Below are 15657 nucleotides of genomic sequence, written 5' to 3'. Positions count from 1 at the left end.
GTTTTCCGAACTTTTCCGATCTTGATATGAAAAGGTCTATAAGTACAGAGGCTTTCACAACCAGAATCCATAACAACAACAAGATTTCCACAGGTGTGCCGTCGGATTGAAAAGGTCGTTGTGCTTTCATCAGGTGTGACGCCAACTTCTTTATCAGGACTGATGAAGTCAGAGTCTCTCCTGACGAAAGCTTGACCACCTTTTTAATCTGATAGTGCACATTCCACAGGTGTGCTGTCGGATTGAAAAGATTGTTGTGCTTTTGTCAGGTGTGACTCCAAATTCTTTATCAGGACTGATGAAGTCTGAGTCTCTCCTGACTAAAGCTTGACCACCTTTTTAATCCGATAGAGCACATTCCACAGGTGTGCTGTCAGATTGAAAAGGTTGTTGTGCTTTCGTTAGGTGTGACTCCAACTTCTTTATCAGGACTGATGAAGTCTCTTGACGAAAGCTAGACCACCTTTTCAATCCGATGATGCATCCTCCTGGGTTTGTGATACTGTGACGTACAAATAAACACACAAAAATGGGTTGAAAAGGTGTTGACTCAAGATAGACACTCCACAAGTAAGTGATGACAGACACAAACAGGTGCACAGTAACCAATGATGCACACCCATACAGGTGCAGGGTGCATTGATGATCAGAAGAGTACTTCATCAGCCATCTACTCACTTGACACTGTAACATCAAACCCACAATATGCAAAATTGCCTGCGCTATCATAAAATGTGTATAAAACTTGTGTGGTGCCGACGGTAAAACGTGAGCCTGGCTCGCGAGACTTGTCCACTGTTGGCGTTTCTCCAGAATTGTCGGTTGCAGTTGGCTCCTCCCATGTTACTATAGCAACATAGCTTCCTTCGGGGGCTAATACCGAGATGTCTTCTGGACATCCTGTTACAGTTGGTGGTAATGTATCATCTGTTTGCGCTACACGATGAGGGGATAGTTGTAAAGTTGGAATACAATAGGAATACATAAACATCAGGACAGAACAATGGGCAAAGACATAGCCAAATTTGAAGTCAGAAGGCTATACAGGCTAAGTTTTTAAAAATCCGTGCAAATTAGAACAAAGTAACAACTAATTTAAGAGTTAAAACTGCATGTTAATAAGCAAATTAGGGCAAGTGTAAAGGGCGTGCATGCAAATCAAAAAACATGCATGCAACAGGGCTATTCCAGTTGAAATCCATACACCCCATATGGAAGATGCAACTGGGCTATTCCAGTTGAAATCCATACACCCCTTATGGAAGACATGACCTTAATCTGGTTGTAGATTTCACATAGAGTTATATACCCATTCAGGATATCCCACTGTGTGGAAGGTTAAGGTCATGTCTCCTATACGGGGTGTATGGATTTCAACTGTAATAGCCAAAAGGGTTGTTTGTAATCGACAACCTCATCCCTGAGTGTAAGTTGATAACAAATCCTGCCTATACAGTTTGTCTTTTCCCACAAAGAGTACACATTTTTAAGTCCCCATGTTTTCAATTGTCATGCCTCCATGGCATTATCCATGATTTTGATTTTATGTATGTGCCATAATCAGTCCCAGAACAACGCCAAATATGGATTAAAAGACCTTTGACCTTGGATGTACAACAGCATGTTATGATCTAATGGGAAACTGTGCACATCAACAAACACCATTTATATCAAAAAGGCAACGGCCGATATAATTTGAAACCACATAAATTACTAGAGTTGGTTCTTCTCTTGGATTTGGACCAAGCTTTAGAATATCGAATGTTGCGTTTTGAAATAAAACAAACCAGAAATTTATCACCCATTGTAAAAGATATGGCACATGTACCGAATACATGTACATACATTGGCTGACCTTGTGGATTTCCTGGCCCAGCCATGCTAACCACATAAGGAGATTATACGATTAACCTAGTGCAGCTATTGTCATAGCAGGGTATTATTATGTAATACTCCTGATCCATATTTGGCGTTCTCTTGGACTGATAATACTTACAGTAGGAATTTTAATTGAATGACACAGCTTTCAACAGATATACTTGATCCAACCGGGATCGTATATCGTGTATTTCAAACTACAACAGGAATGCACAACCTTGGATACAATACTAACCAATCACGAATGAGTTGGCATGGGTGGACGCACACGTCACACACGCTGGCGTACATCGCGCAGTGCAAGGCGAAAAAACGTCACACTGTGTCAGGCTGTGTTCATTCAATTGAAATTTCTACTGTAATTTATTTTATAATTTCTTATATTGTTGTGTGCTTATATGTTAAATCTATGAAATGTTTTTCAATGCTTCTAAAATTGTCAATCACATGTAATTTGGCTTTTGGCCACAATTTGTCGGCTTCATTCCATAGTGGCGTAAGATGATTTTTGGTCATTATTTTGAAAATTGGCAACTATGTTTTTAATGATGTTCTCTTTCATTTTACTAAGTTTCTTAGTAATTATTTAATTCAATTTGGTTAATTAATTCAACACTGCATGTCATACTGGCCTATCACCATCAACATAACTTAACGCCATTACATGCCGCCACACGGATATGTGTTTTGAGTGTTTTCCATACTAACGTACTATCTTGTTCTTATTGTTTTCAATTTGTCAATAATAATATGCCTTTAGTTTGTTTAAAAGTTATATAAGGGAAAATCTATTTATTTTACTACAGTAATTTCAAATAAGTACAAAAACTCGATATTATATTGGTATTTATTCAAACCTGATTTTCTCAAAAATTGTTTATTTGTGGTGACCCACCTTATGAAGCCGACAAATTTTAAGAATTTAATAAATACAAATATAATACAAACATTTTCAAAAAATAATGTCTGCATTTGTTGTCTGCTTTTAGTTTTGATATTTAAGTTTAAAAGAAAGAAATAAGTCAATGAGGATTTGTGTTCAAAAGCATGGAATTAGAAGAGTGATTTCCTAAATATTTGAAGCGATAAAAAATCAGGAGACAAGGAGATCCAAGGATCACAAGAGTTGAACAGATTAAATGAATACCTAATAAGCTCTAAATGAAGATAATTTAATGACTGACAATTGACTTACGTGATACAATCACATCAAATCCACATGTAGCAACATTTCCAGATGCATCAAAGAATCTATATGTCACCCTGGTTATGCCAACAGGGAATAATGAGCCTGGAGCATGAGACCTACTGCGTGTTGGAGTGCTACCAGAGTTGTCTGTAGCACTTGGTTCTGTCCAAACGGCTGTTGCAGTGTTGCTACCAGTAGGTGCTGTGACTCGAATAGCACTACTAGGACAGCCTGTTATGACTGGTGGGATAGTGTCTCCACCAGTTGCTGAAAGTAAACAATTAAAGAATGTGTTCAAGTTAATTGATATCACTGCTGCTGAACCAATGGGCTATTCCATTTAAAATCCACACTACCCCTGTGGAAGATTTTGGAAATATCTTCCACAGGGGGACTGTGGATTTCAAATGGAATGAGCACATTAGCAGCTCCATTTGAAACTCACTCTCCCTCTCAGGTTGCATTCTTTCAAATTCAAATGGAGCTGTCTAATGTGCTCATTCCATTTGAAATTCATACTCCCCCTATGGCAGATATTTCCAAAATCTTCCACAGGGGTAGTGTGGATTTTAAATGGAATAGCCCAATTTCACTTGTCATATGGGAGATCTTATGGGAAATAAGTACAGAGGTACTTAATTTCAAATCCTTCATCTGAATTGAAATTCTGGCTTATCTTTTTAACTTGATTTTAGAAATATTTTTAACTGAGTGATTCCTGACAAAAACTAAAATATATCTGACTAATCATTTCTGAGTGACTTCCAGGTAGTATAGTCTAATGTATCTGTTTAAAGTCTGAGAGATGGTGGTGATTCTTGGTTTGGTTCCCATGTTTGACCAGGGGGCTACTAAAGTGACCCAAGCAAAAAATATTGTGAAAAGACTAAAATATTGTGAAAATGATTCCTATGCTGGACCTAAATTTGAAAAAAGAAAGCAATTCCTACCTTTTGTTTTTTTAATTTTAAACAGTTCAAAAACAACCAGTTGTTTTGACCTTAGCTTTAGTCCTGCCTTGCATTGGTCCCACATTATCAGTGGCATAGCAAGTATTTTTCCAGAGGGAAGAGGCAAAGTGGGGGTCAAGGCACAATATCTAATCATGGTAGCCAGCATATCCCACAGGTGGAGGTAAGAGAAGAAAACCCCTCCCCCTGACATGGCTATGCCACTGCTCACTAGCATGGGAGCCTGACCACCAGTTGTTTTGACCTTGGCTTTAGTCCTGCCTTGCATTGGTCCCACATTATCAGAGGCATAGCAAGTATTTTTCCAGAGGGAAGAGGCAAAGTGGGGGTCAAGGCACAATATCTAATCATGGTAGCCAGCATATCCCCCAGGTGGAGGTAAGAGAAGAAAACCCCTCCCCCTGACATGGCTATGCCACTGCTCACTAGCATGGGAGCCTGACCACCAGTTGTTTTGACCTTGGCTTTAGTCCTGCCTTGCATTGGTCCCACATTATCAGAGGCATAGCAAGTATTTTTCCAGAGGGAAGAGGCAAAGTGGGGGTCAAGGCACAATATCTAATCATGGTAGCCAGCATATCCCACAGGTGGAGGTAAGAGAAGAAAACCCCTCCCCTGCCACTGCACACTAGCATGGGAACTTGACCAACATCCAAAAAAACTTGCAACCCTCCTGGTTTCAAACTCAAATAACTTACCTGTTACAACAACTTGGAACTGACACCTAGCAGAATTGCTGGATCCATCTGTGAATGTATATGTCACTGTGGTTGAACCAATGTCAAAACAATCTCCTGGAACATGGGTACGTGTACGTGTTGGCGTTACACCAGAGTTATCGATAGCTGTAGGCTCTGTCCAGGATGCAAATTCACAGGCAGCTCCAAGGAGTGCATTGACACGGATGGCATTTACAGGACAGCCTGATATTACTGGTGCAGTAGTGTCACCACCTCCAGATGCTGAAAATAAACAATTAATGTATATTTATTTGCCACATAATTTCACAGTTAATACATACACAGAGTGCATTCTATTCAATAAATCCGAAAAATCATACACCTATAACAGTAACCAAAATGTCATAAGGCACAACCAGTCTTTGGACTATTGCAGTTGAAGTTTGCAGTCCCCTTAAATCTTTTTTGGGATTAAGTCTAATACTGGAACTTACTTTTTGCAACTTTTGCCCGGTCCCATGCATGAGATAAGTTAAAGCGGAGTCCCCCTTTCTTGTTCCCTAGCCATCTATCATGTGACCAGCCCAGCGGGTAGTTGCCTGATGAAGTCTGGTGGTTCCAGACGCAACGTCGCAAAAGTTGCAAAAAGTAACTAAATTTTAATCCCAAAACTCTGTTTGAAAGTACTGGATGACTATGATCAAATTAAGTATTTCTTGGCCAAACTGGAACATGCGCTTTGCGTCCATGTAGTGTACTAAGCGTGTACGCAGTGTAAGGTGCGTGTATACTTTCTTCTGTACCGCGCTATGTGCGCTTGTGTTTATCGCAGGGCCACTAGCGTTCACAGTGTTCCAGTTTGGCCAAGAAATACTTAATTTGATTATAAGAACATTCACTCAACTCAATCACATTAATTCTAAAAATCTTATGGAATTAAACTTTAATAGCCCAACATTGTATGACACACCACATTCTGTTGTACATTGAAACCATAAAATTTACACTTAATACTCCATATCTTTAATTTCCCATACTTACGCACTTACCATATAAATGCTGTATCATGTGAAATGAAATGCGATTATATTAAATAAGTCACTTAACATGCTTAAAAGATAAAATGATACAAACATGCTTACAACTAATTCAAATAGACATTTCATGCAAACTCATGGTACTAATATCCATAACAGCAAGAGAGACAAGATGACAAATAGTAACTTTATCAAAAATATTTTTGCATCTTTCAAAATAAAGATGACTGTCCTGCAGAGACTTGAGTCTAAATAATCACAATCTTGACAAAAATTACTGAACACGATCCAACAGGGAATGTATATCGCATATTTCAAACTACAACACAAACACACAACCTTGAGTCTAAATAATCACATTCTTGACAAAAATGATGAATATAAACTCCCTTACAAAATACACCAAACATTTTTTGTAAATGATGTTCCACAAGGTTCAAAGTTGGGTCCAACTTTTGAAAAGTTTTGCTGAATGTTGTTAGTCCCTTTAGCTGGTAGGATACCCACAGCAATATAAGTACATATTTGATATAGTTATAATTCAGTTAATAATTTAATCAAGGGTGTAAGTCACCACATATAAAAAGACCTGAAAACAGCAAGCAAGAAGCTGTAATTTGGAGAGTTCTTATACATTTGTGCAGAGCACGCTGAAAAGCAGAACCAACAAAGCTGAAATCGGCTTAAAAGCTGAACTCTGACACCCCATAAATTATGCAAATGGAAGGATGGGTGGAAAGGATGGATAACAGCAGGAGTTTTATGTAATGGATAAGTCAACTTAAATATCTTAGCAATTATTGTAAGCATTTATATAATAACATCATTGGGGTCTGCCACAAGGATCAAAACTTGGACCACTTTGGTTAATCATGGACCAGCATTAGTTTTTACACATCTTGCCAATGGATATTAGTACCATCTTAAAATATCAAAGGTAGGTACAATTTTAGAATCTGGTACACCACCCTTATCATATACCCTCTTGATTAAATTTGGGAACGAACGATGCATCAACATCGAATAAAGCGCAGCTCGAGGGTGGCGTACCTTATTCTAAAGTATTGCCCAAAAGTTAAAAGAAGAAAAGATAGTCCATGCTTACAAATCACAGTGACAATAAACGTGCAAGTATTCTGATTTCCCACAGGGTCTGTAAAGGTGTAAGTAATACTGGTTGACCCTGGAGGCAGGATTGTAGGAGGCGTATGGGTACTGGTAGTAAATACAGTCCCTGAGTTATCAGTGGCTGTCGGTTCAACCCATTCCACCACAGCAGCGGTGTTACCAGATTCTATGTTCACGATAAAGCTGGATGGACAACCTGTTACCACGGGACGCGAGGTGTCTGAAGCTGTTAGTGATGATAATATGATAGGGATAGGATTGTAAAGGTAAATGGAGAATAAATAGCATTTTGTGATGAGAACTGATCCAACCAGGCCAAAGGCTGCAATTGTGGACCGATATACAATAAAATACACAACAAAATCAGCTTCATAGATGGTTTGCTATGTCAAAACTAAGGTTTGCTATGTTGAATATGAAATAAGGTTTGTTATGTCGAAATAAGGTTAGCTAGGGTTAGTGTTAGGGCTAGGTTTAGAGTTAAGGTTAGGACTAGGGTTAGGGTAAGAGTTAAGGTTAGGGTTAGATTTCAACACAGTAAACCTTACTTCATATTCGGCTTAGTGAACCCCATAATCAAGTATGCTATGGTTGCGAGGTTTTCAACAACTGCTTTGCTTGCTTACTTAATAAGTATGTTATTGCTGATAGTATCTCAAATTTTAAAATAGTCACCTTTGGCCTGATTGGATTAGATTGCGTAAGATAACAATAACAACAATGACAACAAAAATCTGCAAAATGCGACAACCCTGCCCCCCCCCCAAAAAAAAAAAAAACCCTGTTCTACTGGCCTTGCCTACCCAGAGTTTGCATTTCGGTTTTTTTTGTTAAGTGAATGCAATAGAAAACAGCCATTTCTTTGGCCAAAGTATGTTGATTTTGGCTATTTAAAAAAAAATTAAATATGTTTCAGCTTTTTCAAAATTTCTGTGATTTTTTTAAGGTCATTTCGCCTCATCCAGAAGAAAAAAATCCAGATCAACAGACTCTACTTGGTAAGTCCGTTCGCCCATAGAACAGGGTTTTTTCCATCGCTTAATGCAATAAATGGTAGCAAGTCCATCTAGTCTTATGCAGAAGGATGTAGCAAATTTGAATTATTGTAAATGTAGAGTGGTGCAAGAGCACAACATTTAATGTGCTCCAGGAACATAAATTTACATTAATTCACACCAGATGAACCTGAATGGCAACCCAGCAAACACAAAAACGTTTTTAAAACATTTTAAATAAGTTGTATTTTGGCTTTTGGTTTAGGTAAAAACGTTTTAATAACATTAAAATGTCGGGTTATATAAAGGTCATGATAACGTTTTAAAACGTTTTGTATGAAAATACACTACAACAATATTTTTAAATGTTTTCAAAAAATGTTATTGGAAACTATTTTTGCAAACATTTTTGCTAAATATTGTGTCAATACTTAAATAACATTATGTTAAAATATTTGAACCCAGCAAACACAGAAATGTTCTTAAAATGTTTTTTCAAAACCTTTTAATAACATTTAAATGTCGGGTTATATAAAGGTCATGAAAACGTTTTTAAAACGTTATTGAAAATATTTTGGGCAAAATATTTGCTCAACCCCAAAATAACATTCTGTTTAGAATGTTTTGTATCAAGTGTTCAAAAATGTTTTTGGAATGTTATTAAAACGTTTTATACCCTTTATATAACCCGACATTTAAACGTTTTCTGTAAAACATTTTTGTTTTGCTGAGCAGTAGATTATTAAACAATGTTTTTAAGGTTATGAAAACGTTTTATACTCTTAATATACCCTTTATATAACCCGACATTTAAACGTTTTCTGACAACCTTGTATAACCTATTGCGAATGATGTCGAATACGTTTTGTGTTTGCTGGGAAAGCATTTGGGGATGTAATTCTCAGAATGCTTTGTGTAATTTTAACATGTGTACCATTAGTATGGGGATAGTTTGCAAGGCTAATCTTGAGGAAGAGGTTCCCTGGTTTAATGGCCACCATTGAGACGGACTCAAGTGCAAAGTGTCACAAAATGTGGACCAGTATAACATTAAAATTTTACACATGCATGAGGTCCTCGACTACAACAGTGACCATTAGTATGGGGATAGTTTGCATGGTTTATCTTGAGGAAAAGGGTCCCTGGTTTAATGGCCACCATTGAGACATTGAGATGGACTCAAGTACGAAGTGTCACAAAATGTGGACCAGTTTAACATTAATGCACTATGTACAGGCATAAACTAGAGTCCGAAGTTTTTTGTTTTACGGAAAATGGGAAAAAAATCACGGAATCGGAGGTACAACACGGAAAATGACATTTTTGTATGATGTGACAAAAATTATTAAAACACAAGAAAAAATAAATGTTAAAAACAACCATGAGTTGTTGTGTGTGTCAATTTTTATGATAAACATACTGTTTCATAATACCAAAATAAAGGTATATTACCAAGGCATGAACCATATCCCTCCAAACATCGTAATAGTCGGCCTATTATCGTGAGAATATTCCAATCAGATCATATTGATCGCGATATTGAACACTTTATTGTGTGACATTAATACCATTGTTTATACAATTTAAGCTTTATTCATGACACGGATTTACAACACGGAAAATGGATTTTAGGAAACGGTAAACTTCTGACTCTAGCATAAACCCACAAGCCTCAGCACACTTTACAATTTGAGTTCCAACCCATAAAAAATGATGAAGGGCCCAATTGGAGAGGGGAGTATTTTCAGCAATTAATACATAATTGAAAATGCTCAAACACACCAACATGCCAAAACACACACCAACATGCCACTAGATTTGAAATCACAATTATCACAAAGGTATCAAACCACATGGAAACTTTACATGAGGGAAAACTGCAGCAAAGTCTAAAAAGATGGGACAGCCATCAATATCATAACAGTTATGTGTGTCTGCTAAACATGTAGACATTTTGATTTGATGAGTTAGATGAAAATGTTGTTGTTAAGGGGACTCAATCTTTTGTGCGTAATTATAGAGGGCCAGTGGATTCACTCTATCATTAAAAAATTATTGACAAAAATTAATTTTTGTAATCGATCAAAAAACAAACGTTTTATATCAATTTAAAATTTAGCCTGAATCCGTAAATATGGTACCTCTCGCCTTTTTTAGGTCAAGGCTGTTTTTACCATTATGTAGCGAACCATTGTTGAAGCTATTTCACATACATGTACAAAACATTCTAGAGAAAGAATGAGGCCATATACTGTTGAAATATCTTTTGTTGATTTCGAATGATAATGTCATGAAGTCGTAAATTTTAAGGTCAAATTCCTAAAACCAAAACAAAACATTGCGACGCAGCTATTTCCCGACTTACGCAATTTCATCATCACATCGGTGTCTTTATTTGTTTGAAACCTTTCCCAAACGTTCGTGCTCTTTATGCATAAAACGGCTAATCTATCTTTACAAAACGCGTCTTTTTTAGTAAACAAAAGGCTAAAGATGGCATTATGAGATTTATCATTTATCATTACACTCCTCCACTCAACTGCCACCGTGGCCGAGCGGTAAAGCGCTAGACGCGAAATCAAAGGAAGTTTCGAAAGGAAGCCTGTGAAAACTTTTTTTTCTTCAAAATTCATGATCGCATTCCGAAATGAGTCACTTGTCGGTAAATCATGTATCGTATCCTTAACCACTTTAAGAATTCCTAGAATTACATCTTGCATATTGAGCTCCAAAATAATTTGCACATTAAATAAGCATTTCTTGTCTATCCAAGCACAATAAATAAAGAATTAACAAATGTGACTTTCAATTAAACCATAAATATAATGTTTCCATGTGACTTGTTATAATACCATGATACCAATAAACATGCAAACAACAAAAACAACATATGTCCAAGTTACAAACAAACAGACAAACAAGAGGGTACCCTTACTAGCGACAGTGATGATGAATGTGCAGGTATTCCTGTTTCGGACAGCATCAAAGAATTCGTAGGTAACAACAGTCATTCCAGGGGGGAAAATTTGACCCGGGCTATGACTCCTTGTTGAAGTTACCGGCGTTGATACATCTGTCGCTGTTGGTTCAGTCCATGAAGCAGTAGCGGCTGTTTCACCTGGTTGAGTTTGTACTTCAAAGCTCTCAGGACAATTGCGTACCTCTGGGGGTGTTATGTCTGCTCCATTTCCAGCTGTGATATGGAGTAGGTTTAATGACATTGGATCACCATGGTAACACAGACAAAATAATGGGATGAAATAAAATACAGTTAATGCCTCCCTCTTACAGTAGTATAAGTTGCACCTTTCGATATCATTTCATAATCTAGTTCTTTTTCCACAATTGTGTTAATGCTCTGCGTGCTAGTATTTCGCTTCAGCGGAAAAAGTTCCCAAGTTTTGAAACATTTTCTCAAAATATCAAGAGCTATCTTTAGTACTACTGAACCAATACTAGGCTTGTTTGTACTCATTGTAATGCACTTTTCATGCTGATTCCAAATATGGTCATGAAAATATATATTTCTGAAATTTTTGAATTAAACTTTTATTTGTGAAACATGTCGTCTGCAGTCGACACCCACGTGAAGAGAGTTAATAATTCCCATCCAAATTAAAAACAAATGATAGATTTTGAATAGAGTCTGAATCCTGTTCAAAACTGATTCAATAATATATGATAGCTATTGGCCTTTTTCCAAACTTTAAAAAGACCTTTCTCCTGAATCAATGAACTAATACGGTCCATGTTTGTTCATATTTGAATGTAATTTTCATTGACTTGATAAGGTCATGAAAATGTAGAAAGGTTGAACATCTGTGAGCACCTAGGCTATGATTTGAACATGGGACCTACTGTAAGTTCTACTTTATCTACTTGGGTAAAATATCAGATAAGTAATTATTTTTCAATATCTCTGTGCATTGGTTCTAGCTCTCTTTGAATTAAAATGTTAATGTTTTTTTATTTGCTAAATTGCAATAAAAAGAGTATGAAATGATATCGACACAAGGGTTACTTTCTTACAAAACCAAACCAAAAAAACAAACCAAAATAAACCACACACTTAAGATTAATTATGCAATATTGGATGAGTTAAACTGTTCTTTTCCATTGTTATGCAATATTATTATTACTTACATAGCAAAATAACAACATTTATTCATAGTGAGACTACATTACATAGTGCTCAATCCCAAGAAGGGAGAGAGTACATAGTACAATACAAATTCAATTATTGCCATACCAACACCATTAGGTAATGTTCACTATTCGGGCTATTTGGGAAAATCAAGACAATCAGAAGTATTTTTTTTCGCCACAAGAATTTCAAGCTGTCCCAGTTACATAGCCAAGGTGAGCAAGGGAGGGTCCCCCTGTGAGAAGTCTTGCCCTTCGAGCTGTCCAAGTTGCATAGCAAGGGGGCAAGTGGCAGCTTCTCCCTTGGAGAAGTCTTGCTGGCCACCTTAAAATTTAAGATTTTTAGGCCTTTTTTGTACTTTTTAGCCAATTGTGACCATTTCCGTCAAGTTTTCCCCCTTGAAAGTTGAATCCCACCCCTTTTGCCACCCTCTGAAAAAGTCCTGGATACACTACTGAGATGTTCTGCTGTTTTCCATGTAAGCAAACTTGTATGTCATTCTTGAACACATCACCATATTGGGGATAACATAACATGCCTTATAGATTGAGCCAACTTGGTTGCATATCATATTGGTTCAGCTACATTATTGAAAAATCAGATAGCTCTCCAATTTTGATTTACCATGCTATGCAGTCATCAATATGGAGTAAATTTTCTCAAACAAATTTACTGGACATAAGACCAATGCATATCTATATGAGTGTAAGCTCTAGCATGATCCCTGCCCTGGCATTGACCTCGCAATTCTTAGTCATTTTGAATTGGAACCATTATGTTAACTGCTATGTTATTATTCCATATCAAGCACTAATTTCCTTCACTGACAAAATCATAAATATTTGTAAGTTTTTGCTTTACTGAAGGTTCGTTTTTTTTAAAATTTTGTACCCATCATTTGATCTAGTTTTAACTAAAAACCTATAAACCCAAATGTTGTAAGTACTGTTATAAGTCTGCATACTCACTTGACACAGATACAGTAAACATGCACACAGCCTCATCCCCGGCATTATTGGAGAATGTATAGGTAATCTCATTCTCAGATGGTACAGTGAAGAACCTAGGTGGTGTATGGCTGGCCATTACGGACACAACACCGCCATTGGTGTCGATTGCTGAAGGTTCCTCCCAGTCTGCTTGGTAGAAGGATGATCCTTGCGGGGCAATCATGTTCAGATCACCGGGACAATTGCTGACTATAATGTTTCCACCACCACCAGAAGCTGAAATAGACAAAGACAGAGTATCAAAGAATAGTATTTTGAGGCAGCAATCCTGAAGAAAAAAATACACTTGGCAGAAAAAAAATCTAACGGGTAGTTTGCACATGATCGAATTGGCCCCAATGTACTGCATTTGCTCCTCTTCGTAGAACTTATTGGTTGAACTTTGCATTATTGAAGAGTAGTGCCAACTCACATTCTTTTCCTGTTAAAGCTGCTCATTATGCAGTATGCACCATAAAATGTTTGCCATACAAGTTCATATGGGAAGGTGTGCCCTCTGTCATGGTAGGGCTGAATACATTGTGAATTCCAATTAAGAAATTTTCACAAAGTTTACTATTAAATGTTGCTATTAAAGTTTAAAAAAAAGCATTTCCAACTTACATGTAACAATCACATTAAATTGACAGGTAGCAATATTTGCAGATGCATCAAAGAATCTGTATGTCACTGCGGTTGTACCAATAGGGAAAGGTGAGCCTGGTGTATGAGTCCTGGAACGTGTTGGTGTGTCACCAGAGTTATCAGTAGCTCTGGGTTCTGTCCAAGTAGCTATGGCACTGGTGCTACCAGCAGGTGCTGAGACTCGTACAGTATTGGGGCATCCCGTGATCACTGGTGGGATATTATCAACAACACCAGATGCTAAAATGATAGTAAATGAAGGAAAAGTAATACGGTCAAAAGCTTAAAACTAAAATAAACTTTCCAAAATGTTTCCTCTTGGGGTGAATGCCAGCCAAAGCTTGTCAGCTGTACTGGAGGGCTTAATGCTGATGAGAAATCATAAAACTACAAATCTAAGCAAAAGTGGGTTCACTTCAGTATTAAAGCATAAAATAGTGCTTCATATGCTGACAAATCGAGGGTTAAGAGCCAGAAAGTCTTAACTCACAAAGGATTCTTTTGTGAGTTATGGCTTTCTGGTTCTCGACCCTCGAAATGCGAATATGACTGTAGTTTTATGCCAACATGAGATTAATTGGACATTACAGTATTCCATCATGCCCTATTCCAAGGGGTTGCGTTATGGTAAGTGTTTTTGTACTTATTTTGAAACTGTGAAACTGACCAAGAGCAAGCAATGTGTACTGGTCGAGTGTCTTGAGCTCGCCACCAAAAAAAGGTGGCGACGTTACATTTTGCCAAAGTCGACTCAAAACAAATGATGATATCTCTGTCAAGCAAGAAGGTATTGTCATGCTTGTGGTCTCATTTTATTGTTAAATAAATTGCACTTTCAACCCTGTAAAAAGAAATACTTGAACTCTTTTAATACTGACACTGTGCTTCATAGAATTCAGAATGGGCAGGGTGGCGGTGGTGGGGATGTGGTGGTGGGGATGTGGTACACACAAACTCTATGGGATTGGTATTTTTAGTGCGTAATCTGCTTCTGTAAAGGCTGTAAATTGGATTTGGACTCGATTTAGCATCTAAAACACTCATGGCCTTACAGCTGAACAATTCTACTAATTGTTTTTAATAATTTATGATTGGTTTAGTCTAGAAAATACAAACTTTTCCATACAAAACTACCCGTTGTCATATTAAACACTGTAGTAAGTAATGCAGATGTCTTCAAAATCTAAAAGTTACTGTAAAACTTTAATTACTTATCCTATCATAGTCAAAGTATAGATTTTCTGAAGGGAAATTTGACGAGAAATCTAAATATGGACTTATTTTTTCTGTATGGGTTAGGGGGAAATGTTAAGGTTCAAAATATGTTGAATTGTAAAGAAATCTAACATACTTTGGGACACCCTATATTCCTAGATTACCAAACAGCTGTGATTTTGGTTTCTTCCAAAGTCAGTTGGCTCTCCATATCCTCTAACCAAATGAATGTTGTTTACTTCCAGTTTATTACTGTAAGTTGGTTATAAGCAATGCATTGAGTGACCCATTTTTTATCACAATCTTTTTTATTCCACCCTGTATAACTTGCAGGTCACCCTGTATAATGAGTTGAAATGTATATATTTGAATTGCTTATGCCTTCAGCTTTCCAAAAATGTGTACTTTTGCTAGTTTAGGATTGATGACTGTCGAGATAATCTAATTAGAAACCCGGTTGGTGTAAAAATTCATAATATTTGTCATGTAACGCTAAGGGTGGCGAGTTCAGAACACACGGCCTACTATGAGAATGTTGCCATCAGTGGTGACCATGTGAGACAATGCATGTTGGGATACATGTACATGCAAAAATGTACACAATCAAAGACATCATCATCATCATCATCATCATCAGTCGGCTGCGGAGCAGGCGACTACAAGCTTTCTCCAACTATTGCGATCTTGGGCAAGCGAAACAATTTTGTTTGGCTGCAGCATTCCTTCAGTATCTCCCAGGAGGTGCTGTACATACTGTAAGTACAGTATGCGTGGCCGTCCCGGTTT

At 37.2% G+C, this 15657-nt stretch overlaps 1 protein-coding gene across 1 annotated transcript in view; it reads right to left on the bottom strand.

The window, feature by feature from the left end:
- The window catches only part of LOC140135911 (uncharacterized), a 232440-nt gene that overhangs the window by 26132 nt on the left and 190651 nt on the right, over positions 1 to 15657 (bottom strand). The window contains exons 55-60 of the mRNA XM_072157581.1: positions 13636 to 13896; positions 12991 to 13248; positions 10814 to 11071; positions 6861 to 7109; positions 4737 to 5000; positions 3074 to 3334 (exon numbers count right to left, since the gene is read on the bottom strand). Of these exons, the coding sequence (XP_072013682.1) occupies positions 3074 to 3334; positions 4737 to 5000; positions 6861 to 7109; positions 10814 to 11071; positions 12991 to 13248; positions 13636 to 13896 (1551 nt within the window). The remainder of the gene's footprint in view (positions 1 to 3073; positions 3335 to 4736; positions 5001 to 6860; positions 7110 to 10813; positions 11072 to 12990; positions 13249 to 13635; positions 13897 to 15657) is intronic.

Source organism: Amphiura filiformis, chromosome 16 (genome assembly GCF_039555335.1).
Source record: "Amphiura filiformis chromosome 16, Afil_fr2py, whole genome shotgun sequence".
In the NCBI taxonomy this organism is placed as follows: domain Eukaryota; kingdom Metazoa; phylum Echinodermata; class Ophiuroidea; order Amphilepidida; family Amphiuridae; genus Amphiura; species Amphiura filiformis.
Note: the sequence above shows the minus strand (reverse complement) of the source record. Positions and strands in the feature narration are given on the sequence as shown.